We start from the raw sequence: 23,259 nt of genomic DNA on the forward strand, positions 1-23,259 counted from the left end.
ACTCCAATTCCAGAAGGAGCTCTGCACAAACAGTGGTTGCCCATTTTCCCTAGGGTTGGAGAAAGCTTAAATATGAATCACGCTACATGTGCAGATATTTATGAGATTCTAATGCAAACAGAGCAGGTGCATATGTGCACCAGAGCCACTGGATGGAGTGCTAACTGCCAATCTTCAATAGTTTAATTTCTTTCCACGCTGCGTCAATGATCCAGCTAATGGTCTGTGCACTGAGTATTAAAAAGTTGCATTTTCTACAGATTTGTTCTGTCTTTTCTGGAATCCAAGTCTTATGCAAAAGGGTGTTTAAATTATTCTGCTAGAGAACTGCAATTATAGTACTTAGTTTTTAAAAAATCACTGAACAATTACCGTTTCTATTGACTGCTCATTTACAGCTTATTTAAATATTTACATGATTTTAGTACACTAACCTAAACCATGAATCAGCTTTTTGCCTTACAGTAAGTACAAATTAGAAGTTAGAAATGTTAAGAAATCTGATAGTATTTACACATGTTTTAATTATGATTGCTCACATTATATGTTTTATGTACAGATAGCAAAATATTATGATCACTACTTTAGAAGTATTGTACCCTGACCTTCCTGTCCATTTTTCCATATAAATATTTCATATTTTTTGTTTCCCCCTCTAGATATTAGGACTTGTTTTTTAACAGTTAGTAGTGGACAATGCTTTTATTTTTTAAAAGAGAGAAGAAATAGGCAAGCAATGTGAGCGCTAGTCTACTTTGAGATGCTAGGAGGTACAGTACTATCATAATGTCAAACTGTGAAATGCTTCACAAGAATTATATGCATTGATCTGCTGATATAGAAATGCCCAGTTACCATGTATAGTAAGATTTTAAATACACTGATAATTTGCTTTCTCAAAAAATATTCACATATCATTTGATTATAGAAAGAAAACTGTTATTAGCTTATTCCTTTAAAACACCTATGTAAGTCTAGCCCAAATCCAAACAACCACAAGGACTACAGGAGGCTGCATGTCTGCAATACCAAAGAAAAAGCAGGGCTGGGCACAACAGCACTGTCTCAATCTCAGCCCAGATCTTCTCTCAGGAGGGCAGTAGACAGCACTTGACTTGGGCTCTGTGCACCCTCCTCTCCTTCGCCACATCTGACCGATACCATGAACCACTTCATCCCCTTCATTACTGATAATCTTTTAAGGAGCAGGAAGGGGCATGTAGAGAGTCCATGTGACCTCTGCTTTCTCCTCATCTAGAAGCCATCACCTGTTTGCTTCTTACAGTGCTGATGTGATATAATGGGAGAAGCCATGATCCAACAACTCTGCTGGGACTGCAAACAGGTTGCTGGATCTTGGGATTTCATCCCCCCTTCCATTTGGCAGCTTGCCTGCACCTCAATAAAGCAGATCTGTGGGCAAAAAACCCTTTACACTTGTGGATTGCTCTCACTGGATTAGGATGCCTGTGTACATATATTGTGCATATATATACACAGAGAAATTTATATACACATATTGAAATATATGTCTATATACTTACTAGTTACTTGGATAACGTTTAGTGTTTTGTTTTCTTCACTTACATTAACTTTGCTAACTATGAAATTGGAGCATAGTTTTAGGTTTGTTTTTTAAAAAAAACTATTTCAGTTGCACTTTTAATGTACATATTACCTTAACTTAAATGGGATTTGTTACCAAGATATATTTATCTATCTCTGCACTTGCTCTCATGTTCTCTGTGTGTTGTGCTTTTGTGTCTGGCAGATTCTAATTTTTTTTAAATATTAGAATATAAAAATTCTCAGATGTCTCCTTCAGTGGTATTATTCAAGGCTTTGTTTCCCCCTGGGGATGATAACAAAAAATGTTCAGAATGACATTGCTTGGTTCTTTCTTCCCAGTTATTAATACTGCAATATTATAGAAACAACATTCCTTAGGCAAACAAAAAATGCTGCATGATTTTTTTTTGTTTGGAAAATGCATATCAGACTTACTAGTAGTCATATACAGAACATATTTACAGAGCATTGATCATAAAGATATTGTTAAAACTGTGCCATATTATATAGTAATTTTGCCATAAATTTCACAAAGATGAAAACACCTTAATTGCTGGCTAGTATGCATCCTGAAACCTGAAAAGATGGAGTAGTTATTATGTTGAAATGAGGACCTAACAAAAATGAGCAAAGAGTATATTTTACTTCAGTTCAAAGGTACCTACGTATTTAAATTTGCTTTATAAAGCTGTATCACCTCACTCTAGTCTGCACATCTGTACACAGTATTTTTAATCAGTTCAGAAACATGGTATTCTGTCTACATCTGGAAGCATCTTTTCCTTCATAACAAAAAGGACCTCATGGAGGTGATTGTGTACTTTCTTTGTTAGCCCTGTGGGTAAGATTTCATCCTCTCATTGGCAAGGTCAGAAAATATTATGGCTTGTACTATAAACTTCCAGATATCTTAAAGTGCAGTACCAGGAGCTGATTTTGTAGTCTTTGTTATAGCTGACCTGTTGAACCAATGTGAGAAAAAGGGTATTTTCTTTTAAAGTCTATAAATCCCAGGCATTGAGTACAATGCTGATATTTTTCATACTCTTTAAACTTTGTTTCTATAAACAATTAATGAGTGTTTGCACAAAGAAAAGAATGAGAATAACTATGCATACAGCATAACCAAATTCAATTGTCGCAAAAGATGTCCTAAGCAAGGGTCTTCTAAAACATGGCTATATTAAATGAATGATGTTCTGAGAGCCCGAATGCACATGGGAAAACATGAGCCACGTGATCAGAATTTTTACACATACACTGTGATGTCCAAACTTCCCATCAATCAGGTGTGAACACCGAGTGCTCAGTAACCCAATTTTAAAGTTCTTTACAAAGGAATGCTCAAACACTCATTTTGCTACTAAACAGTCAGGTGGAGAAGATTACAAAATAAACAAATGGGAGATATTGTTTTAGAGCAATATTTATCATCTCTTTAAACAGAGACATATTTATTATTTCCAAAAATAAATACCTTTTCTACACTAGAAGTGAGCGCTGTCTTGAGCCCCACAAAAACTGTATAGAACTGACCGGAAGGTTCAACAATACTTAGTGGATTTGAATCTTTGACTTAATTTTGTCCCACTGTTTCAAGAATAGGGGCCATATCATATATGTTATACAAGAGCAGAAAAGAAAGGGCAGTTCTAAAGTTCATGATACAGAGAAAATAATTCAGCCTCTTCCACTAGAAGATGCTGAAGGATCCAGTTATTTTTTTAAAAGATTTTTAAAGTCCTCCTACTAAAAAGGAATACTTCTAAAACTGAATGCCATGGAATTGGGTAAGGAAAACAACCCAACTCTCAGTTTAGAAGTTTAGTCTTTCTAAAAATATATATATTGTCCAAACAGCAGGCATATGATTCACCCAATGTCTTTGATGTGGGGATGAGGTATAAATCAAAGCAACAATTGAGAGTCCATGAGAAATAACAATTATTTGCACAATTTTGGTAATCTTTACCTGCCCCTTACATTCAAAAGAGAGCCAGTGTGGTGTACTGGTTAAGGTGTTGGACTATGACCTGGGAGACCAGGGTTTGAATCCCCACACAGCCATGAGGCTCACTGGGTGACCATGGGCCTGTCACTGCCTCTCAGCCTCAGAGGAAGGCAATGGTAAACCACCTCTGAATACTTACTATGAAAACCCTATTTGTAGGGTCGCCATAAGTCGGAATTGACTTGAAGGCAGTATATTTACATTTTTTTTACATACAAAAATATTGCCACTGTTTTCTCTCTTCCATTGGGAAGGACAGAGTACCAAGAGAAAGCCACCTATGAAGTCACTGCTGACCCACTGACATTTGGCACACATGGGATTCTTCTAGACATTATGCTTAAATGGCACACTGCAACACACACTCAGGAATCTCCCAAACAGTATTACACAGCATGATAATCATTGTCCTGTATTAACTCTTTGCAATTTCTCTTCCAAACTTGGAACTCACTCAAAACTTCCCCTTCTCTAAATTAGTAACATAATCTGTTTTGGAAACCTCTGATATTCATCTTCATGGTATGATGGTAGGCACTACGTAATTTCAAGTTAATCTATTTAAAAGGTAATGTAGGAAGATGGCTTGGCTTGTAACTATGATAACATGTGAATTCACTCTCTCCATTCAGGGAATGTTGTGTATGTTCCAGCTGTGAAGAGAGGCATGAGATACACTGCACTTCCAACTCAAACCTATTTTCTAGCTTCTTCTCTTTGTGTTTAAAATTATGAGTGCTAAAATGAAGGGTGGAAAATCAGAATGACCAAGTTTCAAATTCTGCCTCCAAATATCAAATGCTATTATATCTTTAAAGGTCATGTTGTATACATTTGTACTGAAACGCATATATTTCACAATTATGCAAAGAAAACCCAAACATTAACAAAACAGATTATATACAGTGGGCCAGCAACTAAGGTGTTTTAAAATAACTTTTGTCCTGAATAGTTTTTTGTTCTCCCTAAGTCCCACATTTGGCTGTACAACCGATTTTGAAGAGAAATCCAGTTCTTAATAGCTGTGTGGCTTTGTTTTGTTTTAGTTCACATAGTAAAGCCAATAGACAATGTTGAAGAAGGAAAAAACAACAGGGAAGAATATGCGTGACCATCGATCTATGGCATTTACATCAGTCAAGTCAGGGATGGTAATTTTCAATTGAGAAGCACGTCTCCGTAGCCGGCTTTTCTTTTGTGCCACATGCCGTTCCAGTGCGTTACGGCCAAAGCTGTGTCTTGGTAAGCCAGCCTTCCGATACTGAATACTTGAGGTATCATAGGCCAGCATAGTGCTTCTAGGGTCCCCAAGGCCTATAACAGCTTCAGAAGCAGCCATCTCATTTTTAATTTCAAGTGTGCTCAACAGAATGTTTTCATGTGGATCCATCTGGAAAACACAAGAGGTTGGCTGAGTGTGTAATAAAACATCAAACCCAGTCAATTATCAAACAGATCAAATCTAAGTAATCTAACTCAATGCTGATCTACTGAAATACACAATTTAAAGCAGCATACATACATTTACTTGTGGATCCTTTATTTTGAAAGCACAGGCAAATACATTATGTGGCACGATTAGTACCCACGTGTTTGTCTGGCAGATGTCTTGGAAACTTGTGGCACTGCCACTACACGCTTGCATGAAGTGCTGCACTTTGCTGGCCTAAAAGTTCTGTTCTGACAAGACTTATCAGCATTTACAATTAGCTCAAAAATGCTGCAGTAATGGGATACAGCACATGTAACTTCTGGTCACTGTGTTGCTTTCCCCAAGACTTCTGCACTTCACCACAGTGCTTCTCTTTGGATACACTGTTAACTTCACTGAAATCAATTTTGAAAATCTCTTTTCATTAGAATTCAGAATGCATGTTCTGATGTAAGGATTAGATACTATTATCAGAGAAAAAGCTGACACTGTTTTATATCTACACTAGGACCTCTTTTAAGTTGCAGTGCTCGGGATAACAGTGCTCAATTCAACCTGGAACATCCTATCAGAACAGAAGACTGGCCATGGCTTTAGGCTGTACTTCAGAGGCAAGTCTAACCAGGCATTCATTTCAGAGTATAATCACATTAAATGTCAACACTGGTTTTGGAGTATTACTAGTATTTGCCGCCCTGGGCTCCTACTGGGAGGTAGGGCGGGATAATCTAATAAATAAATAAATACTAACTTTTTTTAAAAAAGGTATGTGAGAAGGTTATAATTACAAATAATAACACTACATTTTTTCTGGCATGAACTATACAAAAGGGAAGTGATGGGAGCCACACAGAGCTCTCAGTTGCTCTGAGGTAAATATAGGATATCTTTCACTATCTGTAAGTTTCTCCTCAGAAAACTAGCTATTGCTTACTTGGGTTAGCTACTTTGCTTGACAGGAGTAAGTACCAATCCTTAATTTTAATACATGATAAAGAAACTCTAATTTTCCTAATATGTCATTGTTTTCTTTCTAGTTATCCAATCAGAAAAGTGAATTTAATGCTTAAACTGATACTAAATATTATATTGACACATTTTATATCCAGTAAATTCTTTATATTTTTATTTGAAGGTAATCTGAATTTAACAAGATTTTATCACCTCTGCAAGTTTTCTTAAGATATCTCAACAGGTAAAGTGATATATTTTATTAGAGTGATTTCCAATGGTGTATAAATTTCATTTCTCCTACATGGGCATTTGTATACATAGCTCAGAATAAACTGAGTTTTTGTACTATTTCCATTCCACTTTAGCAATTCTATGATTTGTGAACTCAGATATATATATACAGGATTCTTTCCACCATTTCAGTTTCGGTGATAGTTCTGTTTCAATTGTTCAGGCCCTCTGTTAATTTCTACTGCTAGAGGTCTTGGAGAATTTTAAGTCTAGTTAGGACGTATATATGAAAACATTCTACTAAGAATCAGCTTACGTCAGGGTTTCTCAAACTGTATCTCTTATCTAATAGACTTTCCCCTTTCTTTTTTACACCCCAAAGGAAAATGAAGAGAACTGGATAAGATATTTAGCTAGGACCGTTTCTTGGCCCAACAATGCAATACACACAAAGACTGATATCCTGAAGCCACTAAAGATATCTACACATGTATGTAGTCTGCTGTGAGTATCGCTTGCTAGATCAGGAACTGTGGATGGGCATAAATCAGATGTAGATCCAAGTGTAGATGCTCTTTGTCAACACTGCCTTGCTTTGGATAGGATGTATATTTGAAAAAGCATATCCATCCCCATTCTGGTGCAATTAGTTTTATAAGCTTTTTTCACTCAAGCTTGAAAAGTTCTAAGTAGGGGCTATTTCGAGTAGGTGACTAGGGAAATATTTGTGGTCCCTAGCAACTAACTGCACATGTCGTGATAATTGTGGCTAATAATGATGATGATAATGCTGATGGTGCTTATCCGGATTCATGTGTTACTCACACATAAGACATATATGTGTTGACAGTGAAGGACGCCATGCTTTTAGCTCTGTTCCTGTTGGGTTTTCTTTCTGCAATAACCGTTTGTGTCTTGTGCACTGTTTTCTGCAGAGAAATTCAAACACACATACACCTACTTGAGTATATGGGCTCTGTGTGATTGGGACATTCAGCAGCATGGGTGTCCTGATTGCAGAGAACTCATACAGGTGAGTAGGTGCTCACACATTTGAGTTTCTCTGCAGACAACTACAGGCAGTGCAGGCAAGGATAAATGTACAATCCCACTCTGCTGTCAACACGGATATGCCCTACACATGAGTAAAGAGTGAATAGGGCTACAGAGTCCACAAACCTCATGTGAGTTGCTCAGAAATATTCAAAGATTAGTAATGAGTGGTTTGAACATTACAGCCAAAGTTTTCCATATTTGTAAAGGTTTATAAATTATTATCACTGAAGAAAAAATATTAACTTTTAAACTATTAGATTTTAGTTTACTGATTTAACTCATTAATGTCCACCATGATACCACATCAAATAATATAGAAATCTAAAAGATGTTTTAAAACAAGAATTCTGAAATAGTTGATGAGTTTGACGTTGTACTATTAGCCCATGTGTGCCTTAATTTCAGGACATTTAGGTTTAACAGATGAAGGTGAAATTTAGTCAAAGTGACCCAATTCTGCTTTCATATCAAAGTCATGTGGAGTTTGACATTGCCTGAAACCCTCATATAATCTCTTTCTGAATATATGGAATGGACTGTAATGATAATCTGTTCCATGTTCACAAAAAAATGCCTGTTGCGTTGGATGCATCTGAGCCAAAAACTTTAGGATTTAGCCTATAACAGAATTAACGTAATTCTGATCAGAATGCCTGGAGCAGATCCTCTACCACTTCCTATCAAAACAAACAAATCAATACCCAAGCACGCTATTTCTGCAGCCCCATAACAAACATTTATGTATAAGCATAGCCATTTTATTTTTCTTGACACTACTACTCCATCACTGAATTCTGAAATCAGCCAGCTAATCCCAAACAGGCAGGGTTTAATGCTTTTTCAACAGTAGATAATGCTTATTTCAACACGTAGTTCATGGCACAACATTTTATTAAAGAATTCACCATCCGGCAAACAGTAAATTCTTTAAAGTTTAATTTATTATTATTAGTTTAAAATCAGTTTAAAGGGAAGTTAGTTAGTCTTGTGACATGACTGTGAAACAAATACAGCATTTTCAATTACTTCCAAGATTAAAGAACAGGAGCATTGGTTAATTGGAACAGCTATACTGGGCAAGGTGGGCAGATTGGATGGAGTGAATCACACAAGCAGAGCAGCAAAGCTTTTTAAAGTTTCATTTTCCATTTCCAGTTAGAGCCCAGACCTCAGAAGGTAAGCCAGTTTTCAGCCTTATACACACTTTATTGAAAAGGGAACAGTACAGCTTGGCCATTTGTTCAAATATGAAAAAAAAGACCTATGTATCTTCCTACAAAGTGATCTTTAAGAAATATTTAGTGTGATTGATGGTTTGAAACACAGGAAAAAAATGCCTGATAATAAAGATAAATCAAGATCTCATATGGCCAGCTTTGGAGACTTCTATGGCTGCTGTGGAGATGTTATTACTGTCACTGAAATATGAATAACCTTCAAATAATTTAGGAGAAAAACAGCACATATGCAATTTAGTATCATTCATTTTTTCTTGTCAGGTTTTCTGCTGTTATCAGACACTTAGCTGATAACACCTCAGTTTGAGAAGGCTGGAGGTCTCTACACCTTTTCCAAAGAGTCATTGGAAATTATTAGATAGCAGTAAATTAGTAACGGATGAACCTCCAATTGCCTTACTGTACAGCAGGTAGAAAGAGATTCCTAAAAAGCCAGTTTTCCTTGAGTGGAAATTGGCCTGCCTTTCATTTCCAAAACAGGAAATGCACAAAGATAAGTTAAAGAAAAAATTACGAAAAGCAAATTGACCTGATTTCTGGATCTGAAGTGCAGGTTTGAGTTTTAGGTTAGGAGGTAACTTGGAGTGGTATTGCAACAGAGCAGATTCACCCATCCCTAATGAAAATGTATGCTTATAACTATAGAAAAGCTTACAATACAACAGTGAAACACATTAATTCTGCAGGGCGCCTTTCATCCAGAAGGATCCCAAAGCGCTTTACAGACTTTAGAAAGCGACATCACTTCACCAACAAGCGCAATCACCTCTGAAGTGAAATGGGGTGGCTATCTAATATCGCCAAACAAAACATTATAGTTTAGTACAGGAAATGAAGAATGCTGTAGCCAATTAAAACTATGCAGTGGGTGGGTGACTGGTGGGGATGGTTCAGAAGGTAGAAGACAACCCATAATACAATCAAATTTGGACAGGATCCTGGCATTAAGATGCCAGCTCTTTCAAAAAGTGCCATGGGATCTTGAATGACCACTAATGGCCCAAGATCTCACTTTTAAGTCTCTAAGGATAAAATCATTAGAAAACAATAAAGTATACCTTTGTTGAATACATTTCTGGACAATGATATGTGCCAATTATTCTTCTGTCCTGTAAGTTAATAAAATCAAGACCGGTTTCCTTAGAGAAAAGGCAGCTGTTAGCTTTCATTAGAAATTAGTGTACTATAAGCTATTATTATAAACTATGCACTTTAATTAAAAGCACAGGGCAATCTGAGCCAACAATCAGCAGAAATATATACTTGGTTTAGAATTGCTGTTGTTGTCTTAGCCCTGACACTGTAGACAACATAAATTTTTAATGGAAATGCACCCCCTCCCAAAAAAAACCCCTGGTTATTTTTGACCAAGAAAGCAATGATGACATGTAAAAATTATTCAGGGAAAGTGGAACATGATGTGGATTTAAAAGAGGAAGTTAAAAAGAAACCCTCTTGGTGCTGAAGGGGTTATTCAGGCACATAACAGGATTCTTGAAAGTGTAAGACATACTTAAGGTATAAAAAAAATCCACAGGACAGGGAAAGTAGGAAGGGTTCATATGTGAAGGGAAAACCCCATAAAAAGTAATGAAAGTAGAAGATAAATGGTGCAAAATATTTACTGAAACACAGTAATCACGGAAGTATCAATCTCTTGAAATGATAACACAATTAAATGACAAAAATGGAATTCACTGTTGGTCCTAAAATCAACATGGAGAATGTTGACCACAGAAAGCATAGGATGCTGCAGTTCTTCCCAGCTCAGAGTGCAGCTGGATCAACATTGGTGATTGGTGATTCCAGCCAATATCTAAAATCTCCAAAATGATGGCTATAGGAGTGGTGTAGGACACTTTAGGACCAGCAGCACAATAATCTAACTCCCCAAAATAATTATACCTATATAATAAAGGAAGAAACCATTTGTATCTTGGAGTTAGCTTCCTTCCTTCAGCTTTATTCATAAGGTACATCTGTAGTGTACACTTACCACTTACTATCAAACATGCATCAACCTGACGTGATAAAGCATTTCAACTATACAATTATTTCCATTGCTTGTAGCCAGTTCACTTTAAAAGACAGACAAACAAAGCTGTAGATACAGTCATAAAATATTTATCTCTGATTTTGAAATCACATGGAACAAACAAAATAATGCATGAGAGAGCTATGTAACATTGTCAGAATTGGCTAAGTTATTGGATTGACTGTTTTACCAATTCAGCATTTCTCCTCTACAATTTGACTGGTCATTTCAAATCACTATGTGAACTTCAGCCTTTCTTACAGAAGCTCTTTGTCATGGGCACCTTTAATCTCTGCCCATTTTTGTTTCTGTGTCTGTCCTCTTTTCCAATTTCTTCAGGTTGCTCTTTCTTCCAAGTCATCCTTTCCAAGACCTTCCGCTTTCATTTCTCTGCTGGCTTTCTTAATTTGCTGTCTTTTTTTTTTGCTATGGTCCCAGTCTAAATCTCTTTGCTAGGCCATTTAGCCTATGTTTACCTGTGTTGTATTTGAACTGCTCAGTCAATGGCAGTCAGAGAACCTTAGGATTAACGCAGTTTAATCAAGGGCATCAAAAGACTTTTCTATTTGTCTATCTTGTTCCTTTGCAATAGCCAGTCCTTTCAGATACTTTATCTCCATTACAACAAAATCTCTTATTGCATTATATACATTATAAATTACTGGGCCTCTCAAAATGTGCCTCTGCCTAATCTAACGACTAATACATTTTCTGAGAAATTGTCTTATCAGTGTGTAATTTACTATATAATTTTAACAAAATCTGAAATAAAACTAAGCACCAGTCACTGAAATTAGACTTGTGTTAACAAATTTGCACCAATAGGTGTGTGTAACTACTACTACCCCCTATTTGCACAAATGTAGCTGAAACATGATTCCGTCTACGGTTAGGCTGAATGAACCGTCTGTTTCTTAGGAAAACGCTTTCCTTCTCACTGTAGAGCTGATTCGTATCTATGTTACCTGAGCAGCGTTAGAACCAGTTTGGTATGGCTGTAGTTCGAGGATGAATGATTTTTAAGAAAATTGAGTGTTTTGAATGGAAAGAGGCATAGTTTACCCATGCTGTGCATTTATTTTGTTGTTGTTATGTGCCCATGCTGTGCATTTATATTATTTCTTTTTTAGTGCACAGTCACTATTGCTCAAACAGGTTTGTTAGGTTTCTGGTTACAAAAACAGTTTAACAGAGAAGACAGTGAGGTAAGTGAAGACAGCACTGGCAATAAGGCCTCTTTCATCACTTTACACAACCTCTGTTATATTGATCAGGATGAGACTGAGGATAAAATAGAGCTTCTTTTATTAATAATTCTTAAACAGTAAAACATCTCAGCTTGTTCTGCGCTAGGCCTCACCCAGCACACACAACACTAACTCCAGCAGAGCTTGGAAAAGTTACTTTTTTGAACTACAACTCCCATCAGCCCAATCCAGTGGCTATGCTGGCTGGGGCTGATGGGAGTTGTAGTTCAAAAAAGTAACTTTTCCAAGCTCTGAACTCCAGTAACTGAATCAATCTAGCTCCCCTTAGGGCAGCCTTTCCCAACCAGTGTGCCTCCAGATGTTGTTGGACCACAACTCCCATCAGCCTCAGCCAGCATTGCCAATGGTCAGGAAAGATGGGAGCTGTGGTCCAACAACATCTGGTGGCCCACTAGTTGGGAAAGGCTGCCCTAGGGTGTGTAATACCCTCTAGAGAAAGTTAACTCTTTCTTTGCTGTGCATATCACCTAAAGACACATTTCACTACATTTCCCTTTCTTTGAGTTCTACCTTATTTTGTGTTTTTTTTTCTAACAGCAAACATTGTGTAGAATAACATTTAGTCTCCATAACATTCTGGTTTTTGAATTTCTCTTCCTCTGGTTGTCACTTTCTTCAGACTCTCAAGAGATAGCTTGTCTTTGGCAGGTGATGCTTGCTCACAAGAATTTGCAATTCTTTATTCTTAGTCTTTTGAAATTGTTCTGGCAATAAATTCTGCTCTTCTGGCATTTCTGCCTCTGAATTCTCACTTTGTTGTGAAATTGGTTGTGGTTTAGGAACCAACTGTAGATGTCTCCTGTTCCTTCGGCATGTTCCATTGTTGACAGTGACAACATAAGATCTTGGAGTTTGACTATGGCTCTGGACTGTTGCTGGTTCAGATCATCCTTTCTGGTTGTCCAGTTTCAGTCTTACTTGTGAACCAGGTTGTAATTTTGGAAGTGTATTCACTCCATAACAACTGTCATAGTAATATCTGTACTTTCTTTTAGCCATGTTGTCTGTGACACGGACTTTTCCCAAATCAGGCCACTTAGGATACAAATTTGCTTCTAGGGTTGGAATTGGTGTTCTTACTTGTCTTCCCATTAGCATGCCCCTTCTATGATGAGCTTCCGTCGGACTTTGAAGACTTGGCTTTTCCGGCAGGCCTTTGGAATGGGTTAAGTTTTACTGTTGGGTTCTTAAATTTTAATTTTTAATGTTCAATGTATTTTATCTTATACGTCGCCCAGAGTGGCTGGTCAACCAGCCAGATGGGCGACTAATAAATATAATATAATAATAATATCAGTTGTGCAGGACTGCACTTCGTTGCATCGATAGGTGTTGCTCTGTAGTTTAGCAGTGCTAGGAAGGGATCTTCCTGACATAAGATTCGCCTTGCTGTTTGTACTGCTCTCTCTGCTTCCCCATTGGTTTGTGGGTAATGGGGACTGGCTGTAATGTGACAAAAGTCATATTTCTTTGTGAACAAAGTAAACACTTTACCTGCAAATTGCAGTTCGTTATCTGTTACTAGTTCATTTGGGCATCCCCATCTGGCAAAGATATTCTTCAGACAACTGATAACAGTAGAGCTTGCTGAATCAGGCATGTATGCAATCTCTATGTATCTGGAGAAATAATCTATCGTGACTTTTGTCCTTGTAACTCACAGATGTCTGCTCCCACTCTCTTCCATGGTCTATCTGGCAATGGAGTGGTAATGAGTGGGTTCCTTCTGTTGTGAAGGTTTATTTGTGTGGCAAGACTCACAGTTTGTTATTATTGCCTCGAGGTTTTGTCCTATTTGTGGCCACCAAACAGCCATTCTTGCTTGTTCTCTGCACTTAGTGATTCCTTGATGACCTTCAGGGAGTTTTCCCAATATTTCCTGTCGCATTGTAGCAGGAATGACAATTTTATCACCAAATAGGACTGTTCTTTCCAAGCCTCTAAGGCTTCCCTTTTCTGCAAGGAAAGAGTTAAGGTTAGTTGTAACTTCAGACATGTACAATGGCCAACCAGTTCTGACAAATTTCAGCACCGTTGAAAGGTCTGGGTCAGTGCTGGTAGCTGCTTGAATGTGTTGAAGGAGTGTGGCAGATATTGGTTAGAAAATTTACATAGACTTTGATTTCCTCAACTAACTGGGTGTTTCACGGTCTGGAGGTTCCAGTGGATTTCTTGACAGTGTGTCTGCTACAACAAGAGTCTTGCCTTGTCTGTATTCTGCTTGAGGATTGTACCTCATCATGTGTAAAAGGAGTCACTGACATCATATTGATACTCCATCCAGGTCTTTGCAATTTATCAGCGGTACCAAGGATTTATGGTCTGTACAGAGTGTAAATTATTCTAGCCCACAGAGATATTTTGAGAATTTTTCACAAGCCCAAACAGCAGCTAGACATTCCTTTTCTATCTGAGCATATCAGGTCTCAGCTTCTGTTAGCATTCTTGAGCAATAGGGCACTGGTTTCAACTCTCCATCATGATTTTGTAGTAGTACCCCTCCCATGCCATAACTGCTGGCATCAGCACTCACTACGGTCTGCCACTTAACTTCATAGTAAGCGAGTATTGGAGAGTTTTTTCACTGTTGAGAAGGCCTTTTTTTGGCTTGGACCCCAGCGCCATGTGCTGTCTGCTTTCAAAAGTGTATGTAACGGGTGTAGTTTCTCTGCCAAATTTGGCAAGAAGCATCCTAAATAATGTACCATGCCCAAAAGTCTGTTCAGTCCTGTGATGGAGTCTGGAGGTTTGATTGCGGAAATGGCTTCTACTTTCTTAGGATATGGACTCACACCATGCTCGTTCATACAGTGTCCAAGATGTGTAAGGTCTTTCTGGCGTAAGATGCATTTGCTGTTGCTACCTCTACTTTGCTAAGACTTTGACCAATCTTTCATCATGTTCTGCCATCGTTTTGGGTAGCAGTGGAACTGATATTGTTCTGGCAGTGTGAATAGCGTAAGGTGGAGCCCCTTCTTTGAGCTCTGTTTGTACTGGTGGGATCTTCAAAGTTCTACCTGTGTTTGGAATTTCTGTGGAAAGCTCATCTAAATATGGCACCAACCCCATCATAGTTGCAACGTCTCGGCTTAGGTTGTTATTACTCTTTGCACAGATCACATAGACCTTAAAGTCAGAGTCATTGTCTCTATAGCAGGTTCTTGCTATGAAGTACCCCATGCAATTTAGATTCTGTCCAACAACAAACAAGGACCAGTTAAAACTGCTGTTGTTTGCTGGAGACTAGGCAGGTTAGAAAAAGACTTGTAAACAGACTCAGAAATTATGTTGACATCCGCACTAGTGTCTATTTTAAACTTTATCGAGAGCCCACTGATTTGTAGTGATACTTCCCAAGGATCTGTGGAATTTTCCATCCGTGTGACTGGACCCAGAAAAAATTGTTCTTGACTTTTCTCCTGCTCATCATTCTAGTGTGGCACACAGCAGCAAAGTAACGTATCTTCTTGCATTTGTGGCATTCTGCAGCCTTTGCAGGACAGCCTGCTCTTTGTGTATGCCCTTTCCCACATCTTGTGCATCTAGAGGCTTTTATTTGAGCATTAGATGTTTGGCTGTATATTTGTTTCTAGTATTTTGGAGTTTCCATTTCTGCAGGGGTTTCTTGGCTATTTCTTGCAGCCCTTTTAAAGCACCCTGGTCTTGGACCTGGCCTTTTATAAGCTCTGAGTATCTTATCATATCCACAGCCCTATCCAAAGTGAGATTGGATTCCATCTGCAGCTTCTGGGACAGGTCTTTATCCAAAATTCCCACTACAAATCGGTCTCTGAGCATTTCACTCCTGGTGTCCCCAAAAGCACATTCATCAGCTTTCTTGTCTGCCATCTTCTGTAGGCCTCTGCAGATTCCCCTGGTTTCTGATGTTTCTGGTGAAAGCATGCCCTCTCATGAATGAGATTCTTCTTTGGCACAAAATATTCATCAAATTTCCCCAGAACTAGGAGATAGTCATCCTAGTCCTCTGCAGCAGCAAACTCAAATGATTTAAATATCTGCTCTGTTTGCTGACCCATGGCATAAATCAAGGAGCATACCTGAACTTCTTCCTTCTCTTCATTCAGTTTTGTAGCAATGTGGTATCTGAAAAACCTCTGCTTCCATTCTGGCCATGATGCAGGCTTGGTGAAAGCAAAGGCCTCTCGTGGGGAAAACTTTGCCATTGCTTTCCTTTGTTGTTGTTTTTCCAGTTGTCCCGGGAGCTCTGCTACTCTGGAGACACTATGAGGATTTCTTAACTTCTGACACCATGTTATATTGATCAGGATGAGACCGAGGATAAAATAGAGCTTCTTTATTTAATAATTCTTAAACAGTAAAACATCTCAGCTTGTTCTGTGCTAGGCCTCACCCAGCACACACAACACTAACTCCAGTAACTGAATCAATCTAGCTCCCCCTAGGGTGTGTAATACCCTCTAGAGAAAGTTAACTCTTTCTTTGCTGTGCATCTAACCTAAAGACACATTTCATTACAATCTCCAACGCAGATACCACTGCTTCTGTTGAAGCCTTATGCAGCGATGCTGCACTGCTACATTTAAGCATTCTATTTGTGTCAGCTGTATCAGAATATATTCTCTATTAAAACATCTTTTTTAAAAAAAGTACTTTCTGAGAACGTTTCGGTCATGGAGAGAACTAATTATTTACCTCCCTGAAAGTACTGGCGGATAGCTTTCAGATTATGTAAAATGGCTGATGTTTCTTAAACAAGCAGAGGCTGCACACACAATGTCCTTGTGCAAATTAAAGATGGCATTCTGCGATCATTGCTATGGACAGAAAGCTTTACACAGCTGACTTTTTCCCTGATGTCATCAGGAATAGCACTACAGGCTATACAGACAAGTTACCTTGCAACTTGCTTGGTAAGAGGCCACAGGCAAAGTCTGCTGCCACTACTGCCTCACATTATATCCACAGCAAATTCTTACATAATGCTAATGGAGAGACACCAAACAATGCCTTGTACACTGCTGGTTTACAGCAAATTCTTACACAACAGGAATGTATAGTTATAAACAGTGGCTTTTATGTGGGTTTTTTTTTTTTAAATACAAATTCAATGTGAAAAATATGGGCAAAACTAACCATTTGTTGCAGAGTGACTTTACTTTTGACAGCTCTCTTAGCCATCAAGGTATGGCGTATAGCTTCTGACCATATTCTAAAGTAGGATGGCTAATCTATGGCCCTCCAGATATTGTTGGGCTACAACTCCCATTATCCCTGAACATTGGCTATGCTGTTTGAGACTGATGGGACCTCGAGTCTAGCAACATCTGGAGGGCCACAGGTTCTCCACCTCTGTGTTGTAGCTCAACCAAAAATATTGATATAGTGACAGTCATGTATGTTTTAAGTATTTCAGACCTCCAGAATATCATAAACAGTGGGAATAATTCTGGATAAAAAACACACACAATATTTGGGTTCAGACCCAGTGAAGAAATGAGCTGTGGTGATGCTGAGGCTCAACTAGAGGATGGTGGCAGAAGCATGCTGAAGGAGTTAATCTTACCAAGCCTTTTCTCTGTGTCATACTTCTGTAAAGCTACACTTTGCTGCTCTTTAATTGCTGCTTTAAATGTATACCTCCCAGCTCCCCACTAATTTCAGCTGAACCAGCTGCTTCCAAGATGGTAGCATATGAAATATAAAGCTGACCCAGTGATAATTGTTAGCCTTTCATCAATGGTTTCCCCTTCTTCATATCAAGTAAATATTTATTCTAGATTACTTGACTCATTCCCATTAATTAAAGGCACTGGGATGTCAGAGAAAATGGAATTTCCTTTACAAGTTCCCCCATCCCTGTCATTACATTTGATCACATGACACAGCATCATCATATGAATATGTCTGCACTTGTTCCACTCTTTCATTGGCATCTTTGTGCCAGCTGTAATGAGTGGACCAGCTCTTAGCTACATTTTTTTCAAATACATCTGGATTCTTTTTGATGTCCTGGGAGTGCAAAAGGGATACAAACTTTGTAGGCTGCTGGAAATTTAATATTGAGCAGAGCTGGCTCTGTGTAGCATCAGACATGAGTTAGCAAAAATGGAGCTTGGACACTTTGTACTCTGTCCTCTTCCCCTCCTCTTTTCTCTCTTAGCTGACCAGAAAATGGGGAGTCTTTACACTGCCATTCTCTTTCCATGGCCTTATTGACCACTGAGACCACAGAATGGCATTGATTGTGTGGTAGGACTGTGCCCCCTTTAGCAATGGGAGTAACACAGCCAGACACAAGTTTATGGGTGAAGTAAGGCCACAACTTTATTGATAAGTGCAAGTAAAGTGGGGTTGGCATGGCAGTAGGGCAAGGATCTGCTTCATTCCGGCAGCCCATGCTGGAGGAATGCTGAATCAACCAACAAGCAGTTTGGAACTACCCTTGGGAGTTGGCCCACTTTGGACCCAAGTGGGGTGTGAACCCAAGGCACCTGTGGTCCCGCTGACCAACCAGTGGGAGGGGTTGTGAGCTGGATGAGGCTCATTCCCATTAATTAATTAAAGGCATGGCCATCGTGTACCCCCACTGGAGTCCTTATGGGAGTCCCCCTTATGACTGATCCTGCCCAATGCCATTTCCACTTAAAGTTGTGACAGAAATGAGTGAACGCCTAACAATTGCACAGCGAACCACTGAGGGATAGGTGAAAAAACCTGCTCAACCATGGGGCCAGATTCGTTGAGAGGAGAAATTCCTATCTGGCCCTATCAACCAGCAACCCAGTTAAACACAGCTCAGTGATGCCCTAAGACAGAGGGAGGGTGGGTGGGAAAGCCGGTACACAACGAAAGAGGCTGGCTCACAGGAGACTGGGGCCTTTAAAGGTCCGGGTCTGGCTCCACTTCTTGGCTGCTCTCACGAGACTGCCCAGGATTGTGGGTGATCTCATGAGAGCCGGGTCATAGATGGGAGGATTGTAGCTCCTCCCTCCTGTTGCTGCCTGGGGCGCGCTCCACCCCACAATTAGCACCCCATGCAGAGGCTCGAGGCTTGTCTAACTGAAACTGGAGATAGGAGCAACACAAAAAGAGGATTCTGAGCATGTTCTTCTGTCCTACCTTCACAACTAAACTGACAAACAAGCATACCAGGAGACCAAATGCTGGCTGAAGATCCTCAGTCTTACTCCTTCTTATTTACTCCCCTCTGCCTCTTCTTTTGGCTAGGGAAAGTTAACAAAGTGACGTACAGCCAAGTGCCTGAGATGGAAGTACATTATTAACTCTTTCCACCCACAGTAGGAGGCAAAGGAGCAGGAAGACTAAGAATAGAAACACACTCATTGTTCTGCTGGTTCCAGTGCATTTCCATCTCTCTCTTCTGAAAACAGGGGCATGCAATGCTAATCAAACCCCATCCCTTTTTACTGTAAAATATGTTGGTAGTTTTTAAAATTCAGCTTCAAAAAGATTTTGCAACTGATTGGCAGATCAACCCGTTTCCCCTCCAGGTGTGGCTAATGGAAATGCTTTGCTGTAGGCAACTAGGGTTCACAGTCTATGGGGCTTCAATCAGCATTTAGTTCACTTATATGCCTCTCTGTCTCAGTTTAGTGGTGATAGTGACTTGCAGTGCTGTGAATACATTGTGAGTCCTTATATTACATCTTTCTCCTGCCTTGGTTTAGCTGTGAAGGTGTCACTAAAAGCACTCTAAAGCTTTTTTAAAAAAATAAACATTATGCATATCTGGGGCGAGGAACCTTAGTGAGATTCCAATAGATCAGTATAGGATTCTGATTAAATATTTCAGTGTAGTTGCTTTAATGATCTACAGTACTCAGTGGGATTCAAAATTTAAAGATGAAGCTAAGTTTCATATTACATTAAAAGTTATGCAAGTTCCATAACAGCTTTTTCCTATCTTAGTTTTGACAGATAATAGCCATCATTAGTTTGATGATCTTGTCATTTGGTGTTGGACAAGAAACATACTTCATCTTTCAGACATGCTGACTATAGATATCTTACAAAATACAGAGACTACTGAGCAGAAGCATGCCTCTGTTATTATCAGAAATATGCAGAGTACTCTTAAACTATGCCTAACATGTCCACATAATAAACCTTATATAAAAGCATTGATGCTAACCACATCACTTCAGACTAGCTTTTGAAGAAATGTTTGGCTCATAGAACCATATTGGATGTTTTATGAACATATATTGAAATGTTTTAACTACCAAAGGAAATAATTTTTATATTAATGCCTCCACACAATAGCAGACCTTATTTGTGTATTATTGGACAATGATATTGTGGGATAAAAGGATGGACAAAATAAAAAAGTACCATTTAGAAGTGTATGGGCTTGAATCACAAATAAATCTCAGGCAGTAAGCCAAAAGAAGTTTGCTAATACAACTTTTCCAACCAGAATGAACATCAGCAAATCTGAATAAGCCAGTAAAAGAATTGAATCCTGGCACAGAAATCTAGGTTTTTGTCATCTACTAACCAATGCTTAGCAAATCTTCTTCACTATCAAATGAATATTGTTGTTTATTAGGCTGTTTAAAATCTATTGCTGTTACAGTAGCATCTCCACATAAGATAATAAGAGCATGCAGGGTGCATCAAACAGGTTTGAGCAGTAGCAAGGAAGAAGAGATCCCAAAAGAGAAAATGAGGGTACCTCAGGATGCTAAGCCTCAGATTGGCATAAGCCCCAAAGAAGCTATCCAGAAAAAAAATTGCAATGCTAAGAAGTTACTGATATATGATTATATACCCTGCATGGAGAACGAAGAGAAAAATATTGCTCACTGAAAGAAATAAGAGTTGCACATAATCAGGAGCAAAGCATTCAAGATGATATGATCGCCAAGCAGTGTGAAAATATTTTACGGATTAAGATTTCAAGTTCGCTTTAAGTATGAATATGTATTTTTTTAAAAATAACTAGTAAGCCACAAATGGAAGAACAAAGCTGAACCTCAATACATTTGGAGACTAAACAAGCAATTGCTTACACAGACATACATACACAGAGAGTCTCATACAAATAAAAGACAAACAAATGCATCCAAAAAGAAACTTTTCAACCATCAGGCATTCCTCATGAATCTGTGAAAATCTAACAAAGACTGAAAGAGTCTAGATGGAGCCAATGTTCTTACTAAAAATTAGAAATAAGCTGCCATTGTGACTCCATCCTAGAACCTTAGCAGTCAACTTCTCCATAATAATGAAACAAAAGGAATATTTATCTAGTCAGGAAAAAATAATACAAAGGGCTAAATCAACATGGGTTCAAACTAAACCTACTGAATCAATTCATAAATTTTGACAATGCAACATATATTAATTACTTATTTATATAAAAATTGTTTTGTCACTTTTCTGCTAAAAGAATTCAAAGTGACTTACAATGTAATGGATGATGATAATACAGTGGATATTTTATCTGGGTTTTAGTAAAACATTCCATATAGCACTACACAATATCTTATGGTTAGAAAGCCAACATAAGATTTCTTGGACAGTTAATACAATCAAATGGATCAAAAACTGGCTATCTAACCGTATTAAGAGAGTAATCGTAACTGGCAGTCCATCTAGTTGGGGACAGATTTCCAGTGGGATCCAGGGATCGCAATTCGGTCCCATTTTGTTTTATATCTTTATAAAAGATCTGGAAGACAAAGTAGAGAATACGCTAAATAAGTCTTTTGGCTTCTACTAATTAGGGAATCGTGAGCAGAACTAGAACTAACATAGTAGTTGTAAAATAACTCTAATTACCTCTTTGGAACTGGATGATAGATTTACAGACCATATTCTAAATTAAATGAGAGGCAGAAGAGTATACCAGAACACACGGGGCTTCACAGAAGAAAACAGAGGGGGTATTTGCTAATCATGTCTGTGCATCTAACATAATTTGAGCCATTTGGATATTCCTACATCATGTATCTTTTAAAAAACCAACGGCACTGTCACATGGAATGGCAGAAGAGGAAACACCATTTCACATGAAGGTGGACTATAAGAGCTAAGGAGACAGAGAGCTTGCAGAAAATAAAGAAAACAAGGAATAACATGACAGTCAACTGCAGGAGATTCAGACTCAAAGGGGGAGGTATATGAGTGCAAAGCCATTAAAACCAATCGATCAGACAAAATAATCATTCTAATAGTCTTGCCACTATCTTCCCAGGTGGAATGTGCAATGTTAGCACAAAATAAATTACATCACAGAAGAGGGATTCATGGAAAATCAATGGAGAAGGAGCTTTTCCACCTGAAGCAGCTTTGGGTCAAGATTTAATGTGTAAAATGCAATTTAATTTAACTGATCTATGAATGCATGTTTTTGAGGTAAGTTGCTGTAAGATTACCACATGTGCAATCCCTTATGTTTCTTTTGCTAGCAGAACTGAATTAATCCCAATAAAGAATTAGGATGCAGAGTCAAAGACATAAACATTACGTTTACATACCTATAGCATGGATATCCAAAAAATAAGTATCTCCTAAAACAGAATGTGAATGTGAAACATAGAACAAACAGATTTCATAGCATACTTGATTCATGGACAAACTTTAGAGCCCAATACTCCATCTTGGAATGCCAAAAATATGACAGTGGCACATGAGTAAAGACCAAGCGCAGAGCTTGGAAAAGTTACTTTTTTGAACTACAACTCCCATCAGCCCCAGCCAGCGTGGCCACTGGATTGGGCTGATGGGAGTTGTAGTTCAAAAAAGTAACTTTTCCAAGCTCTTACCACTAAGCATGCATGAAGATAGTCAATTACTAGGTCATAGGGTTGCCAGATCTCCATTTTTCGACCTGAGACTCCGGTTTCTGGGGGTACCCTCTGGCTGACTCACCTTAATCTCTGAACTTTAAGCTTTCATTTTAAAAAACAATTAAGTTTCTAGGTGGTCTGATTCCAGAGATACACATCAAAACGTCAGCCACCCCCCCCCAACTTCTTGGTTGCTCTCCCTGCCCTTTCAGGTGTTTAGCCAATAAGAAATCAGTGTTGTGATTGACAAGGAATGATAAAGCCAAAAGTGTAGACTCACATTGCATTGTCTGCCTTCAAATCGATTCCTACTTAGAGGGGCCCTATGAACAAACAGTGTTTTCATGCTAAGAGGTATTCAGAGGGGGTTTACCATTACCTCTCTCTGAGGCTGCGAGGCAGTGACTGGCCCAAGGCTCAGAAACATGCTTTTTCCTGCTTTTCTGAACATCTCACAGATTGAATAAGTAAGCTTTCAGTCTTTTTCTCTCCTGTGTGTAGGAGTCAGACAGGTTTAAATTTTGAAGAGGGCAGTATTTTGCAAGCTTCCCAAATTGAAGCTTTAACCCTCTTTTCTCTTCTCCTAGGCATTTTAACAGCATTTGAATAACGTGTTTTTAACTTGCTTACCTGTTTTTATGGGTTTTAATGGTTTAAATTTGTATACTT

General features: G+C 38.5%; 1 protein-coding gene across 3 annotated transcripts in view; it reads right to left on the reverse strand.

Moving 5' to 3' along the window:
• Positions 1-4,369: 4,369 nt before the first annotated feature.
• The window catches only part of GABRB2 (gamma-aminobutyric acid type A receptor subunit beta2), a 212,254-nt gene continuing 193,364 nt past the window's right edge, over positions 4,370-23,259 (reverse strand). The window contains exons 9-10 of one of the 3 annotated variants that reach the window (XM_061621869.1): positions 21,360-21,470; positions 4,370-4,970 (exon numbers count right to left, since the gene is read on the reverse strand). In XM_061621869.1, the coding sequence (XP_061477853.1) occupies positions 4,623-4,970; positions 21,360-21,470 (459 nt within the window). In that variant the 3' untranslated portion in view covers positions 4,370-4,622. Of the gene's footprint in view, positions 4,976-21,359; positions 21,471-23,259 lie in introns of all 3 variants that reach the window. The other 2 variants (XM_061621870.1, XM_061621871.1) reach the window with 2 other exon arrangements.

This window comes from Rhineura floridana, chromosome 3, assembly GCF_030035675.1.
Source record: "Rhineura floridana isolate rRhiFlo1 chromosome 3, rRhiFlo1.hap2, whole genome shotgun sequence".
Classification (NCBI taxonomy): Eukaryota; Metazoa; Chordata; class Lepidosauria; order Squamata; family Rhineuridae; genus Rhineura; species Rhineura floridana.